Source organism: Mauremys reevesii, linkage group 18 (genome assembly GCF_016161935.1).
Source record: "Mauremys reevesii isolate NIE-2019 linkage group 18, ASM1616193v1, whole genome shotgun sequence".
NCBI lineage: Eukaryota > Metazoa > Chordata > Testudines > Geoemydidae > Mauremys > Mauremys reevesii.
In genome coordinates this window covers 20,402,998-20,428,001 of record NC_052640.1, presented here as the reverse complement: position 1 = coordinate 20,428,001, position 25,004 = coordinate 20,402,998, and the positions used below count along the sequence as shown (strand labels likewise).

Genomic DNA, 25,004 nt, shown 5'->3' with positions numbered 1-25,004 from the left:
TTGGCTCACAGTGGAAATGCTTGAAATTTAATTACTTATGAGAACCGCAAACCCATTGGTTAGAAGCTTTTTAAATGTGATGTGCTATAAAATCTGTGACCTGTTTGAAATGTTGACTCATTTTCTCACGAAGCCCTGCCCCCAGTAAAGATTTTACAAAACCAGAACTTAAATATGTTCTTTCATCCCCATTTTATATCTGCCTTCCACAGAAAGCCTGTTACGACATCCATTTTTTGGAAGACTAATCCCTTTTAGTAGAGTTGATTTTTTTTCATGAACAATCTGTCTCAAATACTAGAGATGATATAACTACTAAATATTACTTAAACTGCAATACAGTAGCTAATTCCTAAAACGCCAATAATACTCCTACAGATGCACTCCCATCTTTTTGATGTAAATATACTCCAACCTCCCTGACCCACTATCCCTATAAAGAACATCCAGCTCTGAAAAGGCTTATTTCTCAATTGACAGCTTCCTTGAAACCCAGCTCTTTGTGGTTATTGCTTTAACTGTGCATGGTCTGAAACAGCATCCAGAAAAGTTCTGGGTTGGATTTCAGTGGGAAAGACTCCTCTTGGTTTAGCCATTAATACAAATCTACGACGAAGAGGAAGTTTTGTTGGAGGTCTTAAATTAACATCATTCGGTTACTGATTCCTTGAGGAATAGAGTTTAGTGCAAGTTAAATAGAAGAAAGTGGAGCTTTAAAGTAGATTGAGTTCATCATAACGAAGATTCTCCAACAATGCTACTATTAGGTGAAGGTATTTGAAAAAAATTCTGCTGTCTTTAAATGTGCCAGTTTTGTATTTGTGCTTCCTGAAAATATAATTAGATATGTTTTGGGGCATATATTTTCATTCAGATGATAACTTGTCTCTTTCCTGGATGTTCAGTCAGCCCATCAGGCCATGCTGTACCTCCTGTTAATTAGATGTAATAAAAATCATCCATAACATACAAAGCTGGTAAACAGAAGCAGGTCCCCTTAATTGTTTCCTTCCATTGTGGCTTTTTTCCCCTTCCATTTGGCTTTTCTGGCTCTGTTAACGTTCTTGGAAGATGGATTTGTTTTCTATGTGCTATTTAAGAGAAGCTGGAACTGACAGGAATGTTTGAAAGAGATGGGGATTGCCCTATATTTTTTTCTGAACATTGGTCTTACTCCTACATAAAGCTTTTGGAAACAATCACTTTCAGATTGACTTACAGTGAAAGTTCGAAGTGTAAAATAATGAAACATTCCTAAAAGATTCAAAGTTGTGTGTATTCCCTCCTCTTAAAGTTCACACATCTGTGTGAAAATTTTTACCTACTGTTGATACAATTGACATTTAAGTTTATTGTAACTACAATATTAAAGGGAAACGTAGCTTTCTCCTTTTTTTTTCAGTTTTATTTGTGCTTCTGATAGTGCTTTGCATGAAGTCAGTTTCCCCCTGTCTTTCGCATAGCTAGAAGGGACAGAAAAAGGCACTTGAAAGGGGAGGAAAAATATAATTATAAATCCATAAAAGTTTCCAGCGGGACTCAGGCAGGTGTAGGATCTAATTCTACCTTACATTTTGAAATTCACTAGTTTTCAAATTGAGTGTTTCATCCCATGGAAAGCCAGAGCTAGTATAATATATTTCTCCTTCCCTTGCTGGAAAAACATTTCATAATTAATCCCTGGTTTAGATTCTGGCACATTCAGTGATCTGGTTTGTGTTAGCATAAGTGAACTTGGCTCTTTGTGTATCGGCATGAATAAGAGAAAGGTAGTGCATTTAACACCACGTTCATAATTTTTGGTTAACAATAGGGTCCCTCCTTTTGCCTCCACCTTAACCCCATAATTCTGTGATGTTTAGTACTAGAGGCCGTACAGTTATTGGACTAAAATAGTGTGTGTGCAATACACTTTCATTTGAGCAGCTTGTTACTAGTAGACTAGAAGCCAGTGGTTCCAATTAGAATGGAAAAAAAATTGTCCTGAAATGAAACTAATTTTAGTATTGCATTTATAGACAAGAATAAGCAAAGGGTAAGTAATGTGCACTATTTTTAAGACTAATATGAAGGTAAATATTGTCATATTCCATTAAGAATTCATTTTATCATCAGAATAATTTGATATACTACAAACATTCTAGAAGGGATTCGTGTTTCAGAAAAAGAGCAGCATGGTTGAAACAGGGCTGAGAGACTAGAAAACTTGTATGTTCCCAACTCTTAACAGTTGCAGTTTGTGTTTTTAGATGACGTATTTAACATCTGCCTCAGTTTTTTTATCTGTAGAATGGGGATAACTGCTTGCCCTCACAAAAGTGCAGAAGATTGATTAATATTGGTGCTCAGAAGATGAAAAGACTGAATGTGCTAAATATTTATCTTAATATTTATATTTAAATAAATCACGTTTACATTTATTCTTTGGGAAACTATGGCATCAGAAAGCTTCTTCTATTTTAAACTTTATTATAGTGACAGTTTAATCAACCAGAATTGGAGACTGCGTGCATTCATATATTCTGAGTATATTTATAGTTACCGGAGAACACATAGAGGCAATAAAAATTAAGGCAAAAAAATCTGTCCATAAATCTTAATTGTGGCTTCATAAATGATTACTGGCTTCTTGCCCAATGTGCATAAAAATAATGCATTGTCTCTCTCCAAATTAACCTGGTGCTTTTGTAAATATATAAAGACCAGGTGTTGTGTGCATTTAGTTGCCCTTGAAACCAGTGAAAAATATTGATTTTTCTATTTAAGGTTTCATTTGTATTCAGTTGATTCATATTCAAAGGAAAATATAGCATGCAACTTGTAGAAAACACTGATAACAGCAGTTTCAACTCAAGTAATAGAAATAGAATCTGGATCCTGTTTCTTTTAATAGTCATATGACACTTCTCAAGAATATTTATTTTCTGATTTATTCAAATCTGCTTATCTGGTAATCTTAAAGCAAGTTAACAAAAACTAAAACAAATTTCATCCTCATCAAAATAACTCCCTACAATCCCTCTGCATCTCACTCTCTCAAAACCCCAAGTAAACAGGAGAACTTTGCCGGGTAATCTGACGGTAATCAGACTTCGTTTCTGATGGGCCATTTGGGGTAGTATATTCTGAGGGCCTTGCCTTCTTTTCTTCTTTGCTCTTTTAGAACTTAGCTGTTTCTAGTTACTTTTTGTGTCAGGATTTCTTGGTTGGGATTCAGAATGTCAGGTGATCCATTTATAGTTGCATTTTGGAGTGTTCTGGAGAGAGAGAGAGAGAAGCTGCATTGCACCTGTAACTGATTTGCAGAACTGAGTTTTATCGCTGTTCATGACAGTGAGACAGCCAGGAGGGAAACAGGCATCTGCATTCTGCACTGGTTGAAGTTTCTCAATGTTTTTTCAAAAGCAGCCTCATGTAAAGTTGCACTGATTTGAGGTCACAAAGACACTACACAGAGATCGGAAGAAGGTGCTCGTGGCAACTTATGCAATCTTGCACTCCAGAAATTATCAGTGATTTAGAAGCAATCCCATATTGTGGAACTAACGCACCTAGTCATAGGGTCAGACATCACCCCGGCTGCCCTCTCCAAATTGGCCCCCTATCAATAACATTTCAGTTTTGTAGTACTGAGCATCAACCAACTTGAACTCATTTGAGCCCCAGCCTCTGGCAAGCACTGGGAGAGTCAAGAGACCTTTCATGTGGCTGTAACAAAAGGCTGTGTTATTTGCATACTTGGCATGGCAGCCAGAATTGTAGCATCAGAAGGGTGGAGTTGATTTAAATCACTAGGCAGAAAGACTTGATTTAATCATGGTTTTCTACATGGTTGTTATAACCTTAAGTTTTACATCTATATCAGAAAATGAATGATTGTTTGGTTATTTCATTTACCAAAGGTAATTTAAGCAGATATTTATGAAGTCATTGGGAGGTGAGCTATCTCCAATTCAACAGGTTAATCATTAGTATTTGGAGGATTTTCTTTCCATGCTGTATTAGGAGGAGAACATCACCAGACAGACATTTAAATTGTTTTATTTAATTAAAACAACAACATTAAATATTCTGGATTTTTTTCTTCAACAGCAAACATATAATATTTTAACAAAACAAGCATATGTCCCTCACTTCTCACATTTATCTCCAGACTTCTTCTCCTTGTCCAGATCTATTCCGCCCCCAACAATCTTCTATTCATTGAACTTTTTTAAACTTTGCACTTTTAGAGAGGTAAGGGATTGACTTTGTGTACACAAATTTGCAGAGGGACAATAGGGTTGAGGTCTGTTATTTCTCACTTCTCTATATTATTTATTTCTTTATAAACAAGCATGTTATCTCTGGAGACACAAATCCACAGTTTGAGAACTGCAAACTAAACATCTCTGATGGTATCTTCTAGGCTGAGCACTGAGCCCCATTGGGTAGATAGAAAGATTAACCTAAATAATCTGTACAGAAGCCATAAGATTGGGTCCCTAATCCATGAACTGTTGGAACTCATTTATGAAACTTTTCTCACATATAAATTCTCATTATAAATTCTAATTCTATAGTATGAGACAATATAGTCTCATACTATAGAATTAGAATTTATAATCCCTATTCCATGATGAGATATCTTTGAGCTATAATGTCTCTTAATTAAAACTATCTTTAGATAGGTTTTTCCTCAAAAAGCATTTTATCAAAAAAAATCCTATTTAAATAAAAAAAAAATCTGATTTTATTTATTTTTAAATCATTGATTTTTATCCACCCTGAGTGTCAGTCTCATCTAGTGGCCTCCCATATTGAACAGGAAGGATGAGAGTGCAGAACCCTGCAAAACAGGAGAACCTTTGAGGTAGATCCCCTTTGGGATCTCTGAGAGGAAAGAATGAACCACTCCAGCAATACCATCTACCACAATCAGAGTTCAGTAGTATATGGTTGTTGAGAGATTTAAAAAAAAAAGAAAAAAGTGTGGACAACTGGCCATCATCCATTTCTAGAAGACAGTTTTCAGAAGGTGAGACAGACATGGTTTTCTTTCTATATTCAGGCCTAAACTCAGATTGAGAAGGAGGTCAGAGAAGTCAAGAGAATTTCAGAAAAGAGTTGCCTCTTCACAAACAATACATATCTTTTCCCCAAAAAACAGTGTGAGACGGGGAAATGTGTGCTTGGGAAGACTGGGGTGCTGATTTGGAGGGGAAGCTAGTTGCCTAGTCAATATTCATAACTTCAGATACAAAAATGATACATGCGGACAAATAGGATAATCATATTCAGCAAAGCAATTCAGCAACAACAAAAAACTTTTCAAATGACACCTCACTTGACTTGCATAAAATATATAATAATTATGTCATAATCATATAATAATATCACTGTGAAGAATGAGGTGCAGTGTCACAGTGGTAGTAAGATTTTTTTTTTCCCCAAAATCTGATGTAACGAGCATGTTCATCATGTATAGCTCAGTTGGCCTGCTAAACCCAGGGTTGTGAGTTCAATCCTTGAGGGGGCCATTTAGGGATTTGGGGCAAAAATCTGTCTGGGGACTGGTCCTGCTTTGAGCAGGGGGTTGGACTAGATGACCTCCTAAGGTCCCTTCCAACCCTGATATTCTATGATTCTAAATTGAATCTTTTCATTGATCTGTTTTCATGAGTCACTATCTGGTTATTGGGGAGCCAGTTCAATTTGTTCTGCTTGAGAAGAAGAAGCTCTAACAAAGAAAACAATTGCTTTTGCTTTTTGGCTGACACCTTTCTCTGAGTAACATTAGGAAACTTCTCTCAGCTGTGCAACCAAAAGTACAGATCTGTGTTTTGTTATACACCTTTTGGTGCATATGGGAACATGGGTATTGCGATACTAAATCAGACCTGAGGGTCATCTAGTCCAATATCCTATCTGTGGTGGTAGCCAGCATATCAGAGGAAGGTATGGGAACCCCACAGCAGGCAGATGTGGGATAATCTAATCCTCCAGCCCACCTCCTCCAGCGCCTACATATTAAGTCACATCCTAATCTCTAATAGTTAGTGGTTTAAAATCTGAAGCATGAGGTTTAATATTCCTTCCAAAACTTTTGTTTTGGAATTATAATTCTGGATGATATTGTTATCCAGGTAGTCCCTGTCAATTTTATAAATGTACTGCTGGCCAGGGCCTGGATCAAAAGTTAAGGATACTCCCAAAGAAGAGGATCTATAGTTACATTTCCTTTGAGCATATTATACATCAGTTGTTTCTCCAGAAATCATTTTGAGGGTGCAATTTCCCAAGGTCACTATTCCTACTTTCCATTTGTTTAAGTGTACTTGGTGTGCAGTAGAAATATAGAGGAGATAAGAAAAGCTTTATTTTTTGAGAGAGACTTTGTCAATAAGTATGTCTCACTGTGCTCTAAGGTAATATGTCTCATTGGTATTTTTTAAACTTTCCTGTTACTATTAAGAAATAGTAACATGGTCACTTCTTCAATTGACGAAATAAGGTTCAATTCCTGTTGGTTACCAACGAGACTTCATTTAGAATACAACCTCTGTATTAGTGAATTAGCCAGCAGAACTCTTCCTTCTGTAATAATTTAGCTTTATTTAGGGAAAAAAACAAACATAAAACCCCACAATTTAAGTCATAACATTCAGGGGAGAGTCTTCATATCCTAGGGAAAAAACAAGAGCAAAGTTAATATATTGACTACTTCTCAGAGTAGTATTTTTGAAATAAGCCTGTTGCAAAGGGATAAGACTATATAACCATATGTAACCATTATAAGCAAAGCGTGACTCCTCGTATATTTTTACTTTTCAAATCTATTTACAGAGAATTAAAATGATCTGTTTGTTGGACTTAATGATATATCTGAACACTTTCCTGAAAGCAGTCCAAAAAGGAATCGCTATTCTTGTGTATATATATGTTGACACTTTTTTTTGCTTCTTTTAATGCTTTTACTCTTAACCAATAACATAATTTATTAGCTATGATGAGTGACGAGAATTTTCATGGTCTGATGTACACCCATATTATATTAATATTTAGTTAAGTCATAGAAGATAGAGTTCAATGTGTTTTTTGGATTGTCCATTCCCCTTCCAACACATGAAATAATACCTCAGATACACTCATCTGTTGTTAAACTGATATTACTCTTTGGTCTTGAAAAGGTGAATGGCTTATTTTTTAATTTGTCTATCAGAAACACTACCCAAGAGATGGTTTTCCCCAATAAAGGAATAAAAATCTTTCCTTAGTAGCAATAAGGATTAAATCCCAACCTCCATGTCAACCAGATCCTTTAGGTCCCTCTTGGGCTTCATGATGTAATTCCAGCCTTTGGGGGTCCCTGTTCACTGAAGTGAAGTGGTGAGCATGTGAGGAGCCAGTTTCTGCAAAATGTAAGTTTTCGTTTAAAAATTGTGGCCTTTACGGCTGCAAAGAAAAGTTTTTTCAAATAAAAAACAAATCCAAACTGATGCCTAAATGGCAGATATATCAACCAAACCCATTTGGCTGAGCGTACGTACAAATAGCTGAATTTACTGCAATAACCACTTGAAGTGAACTTCAAAAGCAACTGGGAAAAGACTGCTTATCTGATTACCAGGCAACCTAATAGCAAAATGCTCACATTCTCTATATTTGAGCTCTTTACAAAATAAGATAAGACCAGAGCACTTACTCAAAGCTGGTTTAGTGAATCACAGTAAATGTTGAAGACTGTAGCAGGCTAACTTGGCTTATTTTTTACTGCTGTCATAAGCTACACAGTTATTGGGAACAGTCAGAGCTTCAACTTCAATACTAGGCTCTTGCAGCCAACTATCACTTATATCAACTAACTATGAGCTTGTGCTTATTAGAGATATTGGTTGAATGTTGCCAAACAATATGAAATGGCTACTTTTTCTGTAATTCGTTGCTAAGTGTCTCACTGGTTAGATAGAAATTCAAGACTAGTCCATTCAGTGGTCCGGTTAAGTGAGGCATCCACAATGGCATTAATGGGGAAAAATGACACCCTGCAGTAAAAGGTGAGGGAGGGCAGAGGAATAGAGGCATATGTTCTGACACGAAGCATCTGCATTCTTTAATTCTTCGATTGTACGTAACTTTAGTCTCCTCTCTGTATTGTACTTGTTTTTCTCAACGGTTGCCTCATAGACTTCACAAAAGGTGTGATTGGACCATTCTATGGCTAAGTCCAGGGTTAAATAATTTTTTAAGCCATGTAACAGTTTGGCCTTATGCACACATGCCGGACGTTTTTTTGTTAGTTGGTTTGGTGACCACCCTCTCCCTGAAAAAAACATGGCCCTTGGAGAGAGGTTTGAAGGATATTTATGCGTCTGGTCAGTCTTCTCTATTGTATTGTCTCTGTAGTTATGGGATGGGCACCTCTAGGGACTTTTATCAATTTTAAATGAATTATGGTAGCCAAACGTGGTTGTTTTGGGAGGGTGGGCAGGACTTAATGTTGCTCTCTGCTGACTGTTTTGGCGGGGAAATTAACATCAAGTAAACAGAACCACCAAGGGATATACAAGGGACTTTCACACAGAAGTTAGAAGACCTCGACTTTGCCGATGACATCAGCTAGCTATCCTATACTCACAGATACATGCAAGCCAAAATAAATGATCTCCGGGTCTGAGCACAATTAGTACAGATGAAAATCAACAGTGAGAAAACTAAAACTGTGAGAATCAACACACAAGAACCACCGATAACACTTTCTGGAACTGAAATAGAAGAGGTCTGATATTTCACGTAACTTGGCAGTATTGTAAATGCAGCAGATGGAACAGATGAAAACATTAAAGCCAGACTAGGGAAAGCCAGACACCCATTTGTAACAATCAAGCTAATCTGGAGAAACAGAAATCTTGCCCTCCAAATTAAACTTTGAATATTTAATGTCATTGTAAACTTGGTCTTATTGCATGGTGCTGACACTTGGAGACTTATTAAAACTTTGCTGTCTAAACTCCTACTTTTCATTAACAGCTGACTTAGACAAATCTTCAATAGCAGATGGCTAGAAAAAATCACAAACGAAGAACTCTGGTGGACGACAAAACAGAAACTGGTAGGACAGGATATTATGGAATGAAAATGGAGGTGACTAGTACATACATGGAGGAAAGACCCAAACAACATAAGACAGGCATTAGACTGGAACCCCCAGAGCAAGAGGCAACAAGGTAGATCAAGCTTAAAATGGAAATGAACAATAGAAGCAGAATAGAAAACTATCAAAATGACATTGGAAGATGCCAAGACTGCAGCAGGAGACTGGCACAGATGGAAGGCAGCAGTGAGGGTCCTTATGTTCTGGCATAAGAGAGAGAATTCATTTTAAAGCCAGGCTACTTACAAGCATTTTGATGAGGAGAGCCCCTCCCTGTAGCTTAATCTGTGTTCTATGCATAGATGTGATGGGGAAGGTGAGTTCCAGGGAGTGCGTGTAACACGGGGGGCTAGGGGGCTTGCGGGGCAGCAGTGTGGGGGTGGTCTCATAGAGCAGCTTAGAATAAATAGATGGCAAGGAATTAGTATTAGCTTCGACTGTGAGCTGTTTTGAAGTTTGGTGCTGTCTGTTGTATAAAATTTGCTCAATTATTTTTTTGCTGAAATTGAAAGGACCCCTTCTTCCCCAATTCAAGTAGCGTTTAACTAGTTTTGACATCTCCTGAAAATGACCAGAATCAAATTAATTCATTTGGATTCCAGCTTCCTGGTGGTTTGAGGGGCAAGGAGGGAGAGCTTTTTTTTCCATTCTGTGTCTTGAGGAAGTTGAGACTATGCAAAGAACATATTCCCACAGCACTGAGGGGTTCAAACAAAGCTATTTCCGTTTGGAAGCAGGCTGCTGGATTGCAAAGCAAAGCACAGGCTACTGCCTGCAGGCATTGTGAGTCCAAGCACGTACACTTATATCATCATAATTTGAACTTGTATTTTGTGGAGTTTGTATAGAAAGAGCTGACAGTGGGTAGGAAATGAAGATTTGGGGGGGTCAGTGGGGCATGGAGTAGCAGCATTTGTTGCTTTCCATTTGTAATGCAAAATCTTCATTGGTTTGACAAGAAAATGTCTCGCATGATTTAAGTTGCATTGTCTTTAGTTTTTACCCTGTTTGGTATTGTACATTCTTTTCTGATCAAGATTAAACAAGAGGGAGTGATTAGAATTAACCTTTCGTGAAGAGGTGTGATTGGTATTACTGTTGTGAGGAAAAAGGTTGATTTATCTGCTGTTTCTTGGATTCTGTGACTGCAGATTGTTTCAGTTTTAGTGTAATATCAAATATAAAGCAATAGCAGAGCTGTCTAGTCCAGTTAAGGGAGGGGTTCATTTGACATATAGGAGTTTACATTTCTTCATATAGGTCTCAAATGATAGGTCGGTAGAAGCAGTTTCCAACTGGTTCTTAAATAAAAGAATCTAAACTCACTGCCATCCATTTGGGTGGCAGTAACTTCTTTACTGTTGTTTTCCTGACAGCAGCCAAGTGCACAGTGATTTAGAAAGGTCACTCAGGCATCTTGTTGCTAACTTCATTTGGCAGAGGCTGTAAACTCTCTTTTCAACAACTTTGTGTACAAACTCTTGTGGAATAAAGGGAATTGTTTAATTGTTCCACTTAGCTCCTGATTGGGACAGAAAGATATGGGGTGTGTGGGATGGCAGAGTGAAGAAATAAGGATTTTACTTTTCTGTCTTACTCAAAGAACTGATTCCCTGCCATATTTCATGTCCGGGTATTCCAGTGGCTCATCTTTGAACAAGAATTAGTATTGAGTTTGTATAATATTTTGTATCGGCTACCTCTAATGAAAATTATCACCTTATTTGGAAAGGAAATATCTGTGCTCATTGATTAGTCCTTTTGCATAATTAGTAATGCAGTAGAATATGAGAAAATCTGATCTTCCCATGCTTTGAAAACACATCATAGCAGCTCGGCATATTTTAGGAGTTCCAGAACAAGTCCAGAAGTATGTATCTATAATTGGTTTCTGCTTGTGTTTTAACATGTTCTTCACTTAAACATTACTGTCTAAAAAGAACACAAAAGCATTTGCTAATGTTTATCATGTATCTTTCGTGGCTAGGAAGGCAAATTAATTTCCAGAACTAATCTGTCTTTCCTGTGCTGGTCTATTTATCACCCTCAGTAGTATTGGATTCTGATCTCTGACCATTTCAGCACTGAAGCTGAAGTAATTTTCAATTGCATCTCCATTTCTAAAGTGCTTTGGCATTCTTTTGGTAAATGGTACAACATAAATAATATTTTTCTAATCACTTCAGTCAAATTCTAAAGCAGTAGTAAATGGTAATCTACTATCATTTATAGACTCCTTTTTTCCCTTACAGAATATTGACATCACAAACTTCAGCAGCAGTTGGAATGATGGGTTGGCCTTCTGTGCAGTCCTCCATACTTACCTCCCAGCTCACATTCCGTACCAAGAACTGAACAGCCAGGACAAGGTACTGTAATATAATATCCAGTTTAGCCTATGCTAACTGAAAATATAGTTAAGCTTAAAAAAAAAAAAAAAACTTAGGGCTGATAAAAAAAAATACATAGAATGGATGGGCATGCAACAGGAGAGAGACAAAATTGGGATTACTTCCTTGCATTAAAATTTTAAAAGGGAGCATGACTATATTACTTAAATTAGGTAAGGGTGGTTATAAAATTAAAGTTTATCAATTATTTGAGGCCATTGGACAAACAAGAACTTTGGGATAAAAGTAAAAAGACTTTAATGAACGAACATGAATTTAAGGTGAGGAGATCACAAACGGTGGGTGGAAAGGGCTTTCAGTTGAGGTGATAGTGTTCAGTAGTCTTTAACCAAAATGTTCCCTGCCATTTAATGTTAAAGGTCTGAAATTCAGGAACTTGTGTGCTTTGGAGTAGTTTATTCCCTTTTTTGGGTGATAGGATATTTTTTTGTTGAACATGCTTCCATCCCATATTGCTCAGGGTGTTTGTTGCTTTCCTCCAGAGCAAAATTTAAAATCAGTGTTTTAAAGGATAAAAAGTTAAAGATAAATTGGGAAAAAGAATAATCTCAATTTCTTCCAGTGTGTTGTAATTAGTACCCGCATTGACATCTTCCAGAGATGCATTGTTGTTAATCTCTGTAACAAATGCAAAAAAATTTCTTAACACACACAAAGAGAGAGTTTATTACTTTTGCCATTTTTATGGACAAATAACTATTTTTTCACCTTAATGGATCCCCTGATTCTTATTGTTCAGTCCATTGGTATATATTAAATTATCATTGTTTCTTAATATCTTGTTTTCCTTTTTTCTCTTTAAATATCCTCTTTACAGTCCTTTGTTTCTTCTAAGACTTAGTGCTGCAGATTTTTACTTGTGTAGAGCTAAATTGTATTTGAAATTCAATTTAATCTTTATCACACATTCATATGGATATTAAAGTTATATCTTTGGTTTTACATAAACACTAAGGCTGGTAAGAGCTAAGAGAAGAATCCTCCATGAGTTGCATTGGACATTGGCAAAAAGATTTATTTCATATGGTATCTGTTACTACTCTGAGGAGTGCTATAGGATTACCTAGAATAGATTAATAAAGGTATATACTTCCCCTGAGTGCATCTCCACCACCTCTATAAAAGTGGCTACAAGGACCTCTTATTGATTACCATTGCCAATCTATTGTACTTTTATCAAATGAAGTTTTAAAAGTTATATTTACCTCTTATTTGAACAATTCCTCTAATGGTTGAAATTTAGAATCTTATTAAACTTACTATTTCCCAAACTTTGCTCAATATTCACTTATTCTCCTTATTTGATAACATTTAATTTAAAATGCAATCCCTTTTAGCGGCATCTTTCTTATAAATATAGATGTAAAAACATATCCCTTTCCAGAATTAACAAAACCCTTTCCCTACTTATCATTTGATGCTTTGGCTTTTGGCTCTTTTTGTATTTTATCTGTGGCAAATTAAAGTCCCCAGTTATCACTGTTGAAAAATCTTTACCCGATTCCAGCAGGCAGTAAATACTTCCTACAGGCATTCATGTATCCCTTGTACTGAATGATGCCTGTGACACATCTTTATAAATGTGGTTTAGTTATAAACCCTAGCTGAAGTCAATACAGGGTTTTATTAGAAATGTTTTCAAGTAGCAAGTCCATTTAAATTTTAAGTAGTTTTCCTTCTGTTTTCATATAAATGTTGTATTACATTTACAGAGAAGAAACTTCACTCTGGCCTTTCAGGCAGCTGAAAGTGTTGGCATCAAATCTACTCTGGTAAGTGTTAAGTTAAGTAGATAATGTCCTGTTTATAAAATGTCTTTTATACCTTGCACCATGAAGTTCTATGACAGAAAGATTACTGTGTTTTGGGCCTGAAGCAATATAATGAGGGCAGTTCATTTGCCCCAGAATGATTTGAAAAATGATTGTATATTTTGTGTGAAGGCTACTTCCCCATGCAGACATTACTGTTCTCCTGAATTTTTTGTTGTATTTCTTGGCTTCTTCCTTGACAGGGCAGGTATTTTGTCTTGTGACAAACTATAGCCTATAAAGAAACCATTAGTATTCAAAACAATAGAGCCAAGCTAAAGTAGAGTACAGGTTAACTGCTCACAGATATTCTGGCCTAGAAAGTCTGCAGGGCAGACCTACCCAGGCTTTTTATACAGCCTGGGATGTGTCTGTGCTGGTGGCTTAAGGAACTGTGGGTACAACGTACTTTCTAGATTTGGGTTTACATTTCAAATGGTTTGAATGTATTAGAATTCTGAAGGTACAAATTAAACCCATGAAAGTTGTTTTTTTATTCAATAAAGTGTGAAGGTCATGATTTCTGTGGTCCATCTGTTAGACCAGCAAATGGTCCAAAATATTGTTGGCTAGAGAGGCTTTCTTTTTCTTCATAATTGAGCACTGGTAGCATTAATAGAAAATTTGATACTAGGTCTGTAATGAATTAAGTTTTTAACTGTGAAACTGTTTCTCTAAGTAACAATAGTTAAGAGGCTTTGTAATTCCTACAAGAAGAAATTCCTGAGCAGAGTTTAAAAGAATTACTAATTGTCATTATGAATATAATTACCAGAAGAGGAAGACTTTTCTGAAGCCATGGAATTGGAAGAAACCCAAGCCCTGGTAGATGTCTCCAGCAATTCAGCTAGAATTGCCAGGACCAGAAAAAGGATTTAAATAAGTAATTAGGACTTGTGTAACTTGAATTCTAGCAAAGGTGCCATTGAGTTAGCAACTCACAATGCTATATAGTCAGATATTTAAAAATAACACTTTCCTTGATCCTTATCAAAACCTCTGACCAGCCATTGTATTTGTTCACAATGGAGATACAACTGCTGAGTATTTTTAAATACCTCAGAAGTTCGTGATTTTGAAATGTGAAGTTTTTTACCAAATGCAGATGTAAAAATAGACTATTGAGAGCAGCTGTAGAAATGCCTACATGCAGTTAGCTACATGGCAGTTTCCTCTCCCTTGACATTACAGTACATAACGGTACTAGAAAGAGGACTTTACAAGATACCTGGAACTGACTGACCAAAAACTGTCTTAAAATGTAATCCCTACACATGCAGACATTTTCATAGGCTCAGGTACATCCAAACTGAGTTAAATCTTATAAGAGGAAATCGTATCTTTCATAGAGAAAGTTTGTTAGCAGTATATGCAGCATACACTGTGTGTTTTGTGTGGCAAATGGTCATTGTGTATATAAATGTTAATGAGGGTAACATTAGGGGAAATTATTTCAGCTGTTCCTTGAACATGGTGTTTTGACTACTCACAGCTCCTTTCATAAAGTGAACTCTATCACAATAATTGCTGCTTCTGTTTGAACTCTCTATTAAAAATGAATATAGGTAAGGTTTAAGAAAAAGTCACAAAAAATAAGGAAGGTTTAAAAAACATATATTGAATTCTTTCCCTTCCTTTGTGTATAGGTTCCATGCGTAGATTGTGGAGCAAGATACATCCATCTTTCTTGTTTGTAAATCAGTTTACTCACTTGTGGTGCAATATAAATAATTAGAATAGGTAGAGATCAGTTCATAGCTTTGTTAGGTAGGTATTAACTCCTCACATTTTGCCTCTCCTTCAGAGTACGTATTTTACTAGATTTGGTAATAAATGCTAATTTTTCCTAGTTAAATGTCTACCTTGGAAATCACTCTATTAGCGGTGGGCAACCTGACGGGCTGCGTGCTCCCATACTGTTGTAAAGTGACACTTGACAGTGCCAAGTAAAAAGGTTGACTGTTAAAGAGCAAGTTTGTGCAGTGACGTTTCAGTTCCCTAGCTAGACCTTGATCCTGCTGTGGAAAGTGCATGTGGAGAGTGGAAGTCTGCATGCATGCCATTAACTGCAGCACTTGGGCTCTAGTCTTTCAATACTCAACTGTTTGTATTGTTAGCATTAAATGAGAAGAAAGCTGAGGTATACTCTGATATTGGACTCATGAACTGCAGGTCACAAAATTAATGTTGCTTTTCACTGAGATGGTAGCCCTTAGCAGATGGCCCAGAAATAACTGTTTTTAAACTTTTAAGTCGTGAAGTACCTTTTGCCATCTGAATTTGGCAAATGACATGCCAAGCAAAAGGGAAATCTTTCCTTAAGCCTTTCTCAGAGTGGGAGCTTTACAGCTTTGATGAGCACTACATGGACATGAACTTGCAAGGTGGTCATTTTTAATTTTGATCTTCTTTTTGTGACAGGACATCAATGAAATGGTGCGAACTGAGCGTCCAGACTGGCAGAATGTCATGCTGTATGTTACTGCAATTTACAAATACTTTGAAACCTGAAACCTTGTTAATATAAAAGATTTGCAGACTGGAATCATCACTAGCTGCCAGATAGAAACGCTAATCCCAGATTCATTGAAATCTGGCAACATGCATGTTCCTCAACCTTCAGTCATGGATTGTCTCAAACTACTTCAGCCAACAAACCTTGGAACACAGGTTAGAAGCAAGAACTTTTGACCAGTGTGCTAGGCATATCCCATGGTATTGAGTTATCCAAATTTATTACGTAGCCTAATAAGACTGGCCTTCTAGGAACTGCCTTCACATCCAGACTTCCTGAAGTTTTCGTATTTCCTTGAGAGACTGAGGTGTTTAACGCTGTAGCATATACAAAATTGAATGTACAGCTAAAACTATGAGAAGGAAAAGGATGAAACAGCACCAAAATTAATTTTCTCTACTATCAGAAACCACAGAGTCTGGGTGAATATTCTACCCATATATACACTACACCCCAATACAGTAAAAATCTTAATAGTTACTGAAATTACTGCCTTAATTATTTTTCCTCCTCTCTAATGTGCACAATATTCAAGGGAAAGGAGCTTTTATTCTGTCAGGCTTACTTGACTGAAGAGTGCTCTCAACACCTGGACAAACCTGGCGCAGAAGAACTCTTCAGTGTAAAGCTCTGTTTAAGCCTACCTCTGTCACACAGTAACGTGGCTTCCAACTTTATCTAATGGATTATAAGAACTAGCACATACAATTCCTGGCTTGAAGAGTATACTGTACTTGCGTGGAGTTATCTTTCATATAATTTTCTGTGCTTCCATTATAACTAATGAGATTAATCAAGAATTAATCCTTGTAGAACTTCTCTAGCCTCTTCTTCCTTTGCCTGCATAGCACACGTAGAAATGCCGACCTTTCCTTTACAGCAATACAAGCATACAGTATCTCTGATTACAATGGTGGAATTATGCCAGTGGGATATCTCCCTCTACAGAGAAGATAATTGTCAATAACGGGATGTCCAGTTTTGCAATGTTCCATGTACACTTTTCTTTGGATCTCGCAGATACTGGTCTGACTGAAAGAAAGTGAAACACGCTACAAAGAGAACTGCAGTGGGATTTATTTTTATGTAATCCTGTTCCAATCTGGAATATTGTATCACAAAGACTAATGCTCCTGAGGAAAGAGTGAAAAGCTTTGGTCTGCTCAGATTGTATTCTACTAAAATGCACCTCAGTTCATGGGGCAAAACTCTCTGGGCAAAAGAGTTCAAGCAAGTGCCTTAAATAGCCTTGAGTTGGTAGACCCTGGAGCTCCAGGGCACTGTGCAAAACATTAGGAACTCAGAAGGATTTCTAGTGGCAAACAGACATGTATTGTTAAAATGATTTTTGTAATCCTGTACTTGTCAAACCCAGGGAAGGCCTTCACCCTACCATTGTGTTCCTGCCTCTTACTTCCCTACGTAGTTAGCAACAGTTAAGCCACAGGAAAGAGCCTCTCTTTAATGTTGAGCTGAAGCTTTTATTTAATGACCACCTTTATAAATACACTTAACCTACCAACAGGCCTGTTCGAAACAATGATTCTGTTATTCCTATTGTGTGCCTATAACTCTTATGGACAGTTTGAATGACTAGATGTTAACAGCTCAGTGAATGCAACTGTGCTTGGCAACTATTAGTGCTATCAGGAATGAAAAAAACACTGATTCAGATCAAAACTATATAGCCAGTCAGAATAGCTAGCGTCCTGAAGAACGTAACCAATCTGAAGAGGGGGCATTTCAGCATGCCTCTGGCATTTAAACAAACCTTGCACCTCTTAACTCCTATATTATAAAGCTCAACTAACTCTTAAATTCTGATCAGTGTCTGTGGTGGAAGGAATAAAACAAATGTCTTGAGTGATGGAGGCAGAAGGAAGCATTTATTAAATGTCTGGTAAATAACCATTTAGTCCATAGACAGGACGCTTGGAGAAGTTTCCAGAGAAGCTGTTTCAGGTGACTACTTCCTTTCTGATTGGGAGACTGTTAGGCAAATAGCTAAAAATTCTCAGGCTGTGAGTAAACAGGCTTGAAGATCCTCGGAAACCAAGAGAAAACGGTTGCAGAAGAGACTTCAAATAAAAAAATCTTCATAAGATTTGAATAGAAAGAAGTGGGACATGTACACCATCACTTTCACAAACTGCTGAAATCCCATTTCTGCACATTTATGCTACGGGAGGCTGTTCTCTTTTCCTTATGAATTTAAGTTATCTATTTACAGTTGCATCATTTTATTTATTACATTAAGATTGAAAAAAATTCTAATTAAAAAGAGAGCACTCCTCATTCTAAACTCACTAGTAACCTATTTCTTTAACATAGTTTGAGCCAAGGGCTAATTTTAGCAATTTTTCTGCAAAGTGGTGTCTGAACTTTACTTGCCTGGAAATCTGTCATTAATTGTAATAATATTGATCATGTAAACATCCATAAAAAGGGAACTCCAGTTTTTTCAAATATATCTAATTAGGCAACATGACAGAAGCATTAAGAATCTGCAGAGATGGGAGTTTTAAAATAATAAACACAGACCTTCATTAGAAATGAAGAAATCTACAGATTGCTTCTTGGTGCAATCTATCTGTTTTGGTGGGTTTTGGTTTTGTTTGTTTGGGGTTTTTTGTTTTGGTTTTTGGGGTTTTTTTTTTGTTTGTTTTTTGGTGAGAGTCTGAAGTTTTACTTGGTGTTGATGGTACACAAGTATTAGAGTCAGATCTAGAAAGAGGTATGAGGCTCCATAAAGAAATTTCCTAGAGACACATCTGCGCCTTTACAAATAAAATACTGTTCTTCTGACACAATGAAAGGATATTCAAGAAAGGGATGCAAGAAATAAAACAAACTGAACCCTGGTACACAGTAACAGAATGTTCAGAAAGGCGGAAACAACAAATCTCTCCTTTTGCTAATTGGAAGAATGACTTATGTAACCTTTCTGGATAGAAATAATACACTTCGGTATGGTTCCAACTCGTACTTCACCCTGAAAGGGCCAGTTCTGTTACACATTGTAGAGCGCAAGCTTCTTGCTGTTTGACTTGATTTTTTTGTTCTGTTTAATATATCTAAATGTACTCAAAATGCCAAACAATGTATGGTGGATTTATTTTTACTGCATTTAGTATGTGCCTTGCAAATGCCTGTGTTTTAGTAGGTCAGTGTTATTCATGTCCATCTCTATAAGAGATGCACATAACCAAAACAGCTTGGACATGTTTCTGCAGATTTGGTTCTGTTGCTGTCTGGATAATGTTAAGCGAAACACATTCCACTGAATGTAAAGATGTCAGTATCCAGTCAGGTGTGTATCAGATTTGTTTAATGTTCATGGTACATCAGCGGCGAACTGAATGAACAGTTGAAGCTTTTTCTTTACCTTCAAGTAGCATCAAAGGAGGAATAACTTATTTTTTAATATTCAGGCAGGCGGTCTCCAGAATTCTTTGATGTCCAGAGTAACAATAAAAAGGTGATGTGAACCTTCAGAACCGATGAGATGCAACTGATTGGGTTTTCAGGTATTTAATATGTTTAACTGAAAACACTTATCCGTTAGTTTTGGCCATGTAACTCAATGGACCTCAAAATGACCTTTCAGTACAGCAATACCTGCTAGAAATTCCAAGCAGACGCTTCTAATTGAAACTGGCGCCATGGAGAGGCAACCCAGAATGCTGTATTAATAATTACATGATATCCTGGTTAAAGAATAAAATGTCATTCTTTGCCTTATTTATATTAACCATTGTTTCTGCCAATTATATATTGCATTTATCAGAGAGTGATAGATGTCACTAGTTTAATATGTTGTCCCTACCTTTCTGTGCGCCTGAAAAGTCAGCCAACCTGCTTTGAGACGTCTCTAACTTGCCAGGGCAATGAAACCATCTTTAGCTGTTACACTGGTGTAAATCCATATGAACCCCATTGACTTCAGTAGTTACTCCTGTTTTACACCTATGAAGAGAGCAGAAGTTTGCCCTCTAAGTCTAATATGGTGATGGGCACACAGCTGTGGTTTAAATAGTTGTTATAAAGATATGCCTCAGGAGTTGTCAAAGTGACAGCAAAATCTCCCCATCAATAACCTCAACATCAAATCTCATCTGCCCCCACCCCACCACCCATTCTACCTCTGATATTATTAACCATTCCAGACAATAAAGAACCTGGTATTGACAGCAATTTTGTTGATCGTATGGAAGGTAGAACAGAATGTTTTATTGCTGCATCTCTAGTTTCTGTACAATTCTGACAAAGATATAAAATGTTCTGACCATAAACTCTGCTTTAAACTAACGAATAGGAGCATATGCTTCTTCAAGATTTTGTTTTACCAGCTGTGTTCTGCTTATGGTTGTCTTAAGAGCACTGCTTGCCTGTCCATTGACAAGCTGACGTCCCTTTCACAGCTTGCTCCAAGAATGTCAAAACTGAAGTTCATTTCTGCCCTGATTCAAGACAGCCCCAAGTAGGCTACCTGTGGGAAAGGGCATTATAGTCGTCATATATCTGCACAAATTGCTTGTCCCTGAGTTTTTATGATCTTCCTGACTTGATGTGATCAATGATTTTTTATTTTGACTCCTATTTTTATTTCATGTCCCTCCAAACCACATTGTTGGCTACTGCTACAGTGCCTTGCCTCAGCTGCAGGGGCGGCTCTAGACCCCAGCGCGCCAAGCAGCGGCCGCGCCGCCGTTTCCGGGGCGGCATTGGCTCGGTTGAGCTCCGCCCGCGCCCCGTGCAGGTCCACCGGGGAGCGAACGAGCCCTGCCGCGGCGCGCCGCAGCGCGGGTCTCCCGCTCCGCGCGCTCCGGCCGTTGACCGCTGCCATGCAGCAGGCAGAGCCAGCCGACGCGGGACCGAGGGACGGACCGAAGGCGACGAGGCGGCGCGGCGGGCGCGCGCTGCTTGGGCGCGCGCCCAGCGCCATTTTTTGAGCTCAGCTGAATGGCTAATGTATGAGAATCCCTGTGAAAGTGGACACCAACCTGAATTTTAAAGTAATTGTCATCTCTGTGCACCAGAGATGACACCATTCATTGTGTTTCCTCTTGCCTGTGTACATTGATTGGCCAAATACTAGTCAGATCATTTCAGCTCTTCAATTGACACCTATTTCCCCCTCACATCAAGAAATGTAGTACATAGAGCTTACATCTCACTGTAATGCTTGTCTGGTGCTTTTGCATTTAAATCCTTAACTCTTCAATAAATGAAAATATTGTTAGATATTTCTAATTTAATGGCCCCAATTAAAAAAATGTATCTAATACTGAGTGTGCCCCTCAGTAGTTTTTCTGCTTGTTTCTCAGTGAGAGTTCCTATGCTCAGAGGATGAGTTGCTTGCTGTAGTAGAAAGGGTTATGAACTTCTGTGTTTAATTTAAAATAAAATCTGTTGTTAGGGTTCAGCTGGGTTTGCTGGACATTTCTAAGAATTTATTCAGCTCTGCTGTTAATTTTATCCTGTAATAAATAGGTCAGTGTTGAGTACATTTGGTAACTGTCAAAAGGTCAGTGTGCTCGGGTCTGGGAACATTTGACTAGTTCATTCTGGTGACTAAGTGGTTTAAAAGATTTTTTTTTAATATGTAATTTTGTATGAAGGGCTTGGCCATTAAGCAGAATACTGAAATGGGTCTCTTATTTCTTGTATGTTCCATGCTTCCCAGCTTTTACAGTTGGAAGATCATCAACAGTTTCAGCTTGATAGGTTACTCTCCTGGTCTGTGTGAATTAATTACCGGTATATGTAATTCTTTTCCTTCCATTAGAAGTTGTTTCCCTACACCTAAACTTGAATAATACTTAGCTATGGAAGCCGGGTGCCTTTGCATTTTTCTCCAGTTTAAAGTGCTTTATTTTTCACTTAAAAGGTTCCTGACCCTAATTGATACAGTGCTGTATCTGCCATTGAGTTGCACACAGATTTCCTAGTGACTTCAACGAAGTTCTGAGTGCAGAACAATAGTAGGACAAGTCGCTTACAGAATATTTTGTGGCACCCTTATTGTGGTTAAATTTATTTCCCATTGTCATCTCCATTTTCAGAGGTTTGCAGTGTGGCCAAAATCATTCAGTCTAAGCTGAAACTTGGAATATAAGCTCTCACCCAGGGAGTATCCTTCTGTTTAATAGTATTTTTGAAGAAATAGTTTGTATTTGTTATAGGAACTAAAGGAAATGTCCTGGGTTTAGAATCGCTGTGCATTTCTAATGCTTTTGAATTTTAAACTGAGAACTTTGCATATAGTGCTAGAATATGAACTGGATTTTTTGGAGGAAAAAGATTAAAAAATGACTCACTGTGACTCCACTGTGGATAAGAAACGTGGTAAGTTATGTGCATTTCCTCTTTCCAGTGAATAATGTGTAATTTTAATTGTATGCACTTCGTGTGTTTGGTAGCTAGAATGCCACAAGAGACGGTTATTGCTGCAAACGAGCCCTAACAGTCTATCATATACACAGGTTGTGAACAAAGATTTTAAAGGATAGACTGTATTGGCAACAAAGGAACAGTTAATGTTTGGTCAAAACTCCACTTCACAAAATAACACACACACATTCTCTCTCTCTTTCTCTGCTTCACTTCTTTCAGGTAAATATGTATTTACATTAAGGTGAATTTCAGGAAATGGGGGACATATGCATGACAACATACCCAAGTAACTTATACATGTAAAAATTACATAGTGTTTCATGAGTGTTTCCAACCTATTTTAAAATGTGTATCATTAAATATTCAGTTTGTTACAACCTATTCTTACTAGTTTAATGTAGATTTGCTTTTAAAACCTGCACCTCTTCCATATTTCATCTGCTAAAGTTTGCTTGAACAAAAAAAAAGCCTTTGTTTTCCCATTGGTTAATACAAATTAAAAGTATGAGACTGCTAACTGGGATATGGAGCATTTCCCCTCTAGATTGCCCATTCAAATCCAGCATAGGCCAGTAGTGACTATCTGAAGGTGGTTTGGTCATCATGAAATGAATTGGTGATCCAGTTAATAGTGGGCAGGTGTCAACATCAGGAAGTCACAGAATTACACTAATTGGCACCACCCAAAGGGGTGGACACTGAACTGTCTTCTGACCCTTAGAAGTGGTACCTTCAATTCCAGTTTGAGGTAACTGGCAGAGCAGTGTGGGAAGCTTGTCCCATTCCCACTCACTCCACCCCCTGTGTTGAGAAAGCAATAAAATTCTCTTATTCTATCTCCTTCAGTCTGGCATCACAAGCATTATATTTGCTTACAAAGTGGCCCACAACTTTGATAATGACACCACTGCTTGAAATATTATCAGTTGGCATAACTGCTTTAGAGAGAATTGGAATGTTCCATAGTTTTTAACAATCATGAAAACAGAAAACTGATTTTAAAAAGGCCTTTCCATGCATTCTTCCTAAGTTTTATTTATTTCTGTGTGCATTTGAAACATGACTGATCACCCTAGCAGTGATTGGGTTGAATGAGGGTAACAGTTCTAGTTCTATGCAAAAAGCACTTCCCCTTCGTACTTAACCACACATTCTATTGATACAACTGAAAAGGCTTCAAGAAATGTCTGAGCTTTAAGTGCATAGTTGTGTCATAGATTTGACCTTACAGTCTGAGTGGGGTGAAAATAGTATCTTTTCTCAGCTTCCCTTCCAGTTGGATCTGAGACTTGGAAGCAGAGGAGGAATCCAAAATGTGTTTCAATTAGACTGAAGCCTGGTTCCAGTTTGAAAGGCAAAAATCAGTAATCAGTGGGACTTCCGAGGCTGGCAATCCAATTTTAAGTTAAAGCCTTTGGAGAAATAGTGTACTTTTAGTTTTGCAAGTTCCACTAAGGATCTGGGCATTTGCTTTATACAAAACAATGTATTCTGCATTTGTATTTAGTATATATGCCTTCGATTTGGCAATGTTACGATGTTTTCTTCTTAAGTTTGTGAAATAAAGATTTACAGATATTAAAATGTGTCCTGTATTGACTGAGATGGGGTATACTACAAATTGAGATCCAGTAGTGCAGGATCAGAACCTTAGTTTGTTATGAAAACTGACTTTCTTCCCTGCATAGAAAGGGTTATTCCCAACACTTCCTTGCAATTGCATTGTAACTTAGTCTAGCCTCTTGTAGCTCTCTTCCATGGTGCTCTGCTTAATTTATGTTTCCAACAGTATCTTCATGTAGACCCAGCATATGATTTCTGCCTGGTTTCACTATTCTACTCCCCACATCTTAAACTGATTTGTATTCTGGCTTTTTTCTCCGGTCCAAAGTGGAATATGATACAAATTTTTTCCTTTAATTAGACTGTGAAAGGAAGTGGCCATGTCTGGAGGGCTCTTAAACTGTCCATGTAAACTAGGGCTTGCTGTGTGAACCATATAGTAAAAAGGGGAAATCTGCTGATTTATAATCTCAGTGCCCCTTCTTGTTAAAGATCAGAAGAGTGTTTATTTCCAGTTGAATGACTTTGTTTTCTTCTTTTTTCTCACAAATACATTCATTCTAAAACTTATCCCACAGATGTCCTTGCTTATAAAAATCCCTGGTTTCCATCCAGACTTCCAAAAACGAAGATAAAGAGCAACTTGATGCCACCAGTCTAGTCCAAGTTCATAAGGTTTTTATTTGCTCTTATACCTTCAATTGCCATCCTTGTCACTATGGTTTAATTAAATTCTGTTTATAGAACTTAATTTCTGCATATGAAATAGATTTTTTTTAAATGGTCTCCATCTTATTTTTCTGAAATCTTATTCCTTCCATCTTCAGGGTGTCCTATCTTCAGAGGCTTCCTTAATCTTCTTAAAAACTAAAATTAAACAAACCAGTGGGGTGTATATCTAAATTGCCCAGCTAGAATTTTGTACTGAATAGATATTGTGGAGAAATATTTGTGCTTCTATACAGTGCTGTGGATAGCTCATTCCCCAGTTGTTTATGCCTCCTTTTTGCAAGTAATGTTAGGCTCTCTTGACACCAGAAGACTGAAAGTTAAGCCTTCTAAAATGAAAAAAAATTGAATCCTGAGAGTCTGGAGACAGCTTCACAAGGCTGTTGACAAGATCATATTTTTCAAAAATAAATAACCTGCAGTGCACTTAAACTTTTTCAAGTACA

At 37.3% G+C, this 25,004-nt stretch overlaps 2 protein-coding genes across 8 annotated transcripts in view; both read left to right on the top strand.

Annotated features, from left to right (window-relative positions):
* Positions 1-19,621, top strand: part of SPECC1L (sperm antigen with calponin homology and coiled-coil domains 1 like) — a 101,004-nt gene extending 81,383 nt beyond the window's left edge. For 2 of the 6 annotated variants that reach the window (XM_039505844.1, XM_039505843.1), the window contains exons 14-16: positions 11,386-11,502; positions 13,257-13,316; positions 15,777-19,621. In XM_039505844.1, coding sequence (XP_039361778.1) covers positions 11,386-11,502; positions 13,257-13,316; positions 15,777-15,866 — 267 coding nt within the window. In that variant the 3' untranslated portion in view covers positions 15,867-19,621. Of the gene's footprint in view, positions 1-9,009; positions 9,186-11,385; positions 11,503-13,256; positions 13,317-15,776 lie in introns of those variants that run through there. The other 4 variants (XR_005589735.1, XR_005589733.1, XR_005589734.1 and 1 more) reach the window with 4 other exon arrangements.
* The window catches only part of ADORA2A (adenosine A2a receptor), a 53,159-nt gene continuing 47,464 nt past the window's right edge, over positions 19,310-25,004 (top strand). Inside the window, exon 1 of one of the 2 annotated variants that reach the window (XM_039505848.1) lies at positions 19,310-19,397. The gene's annotated coding sequence lies outside the window, so the exon portion shown is untranslated. Of the gene's footprint in view, positions 19,398-24,429; positions 24,505-25,004 lie in introns of those variants that run through there. The other variant, XM_039505851.1, reaches the window with a different exon arrangement.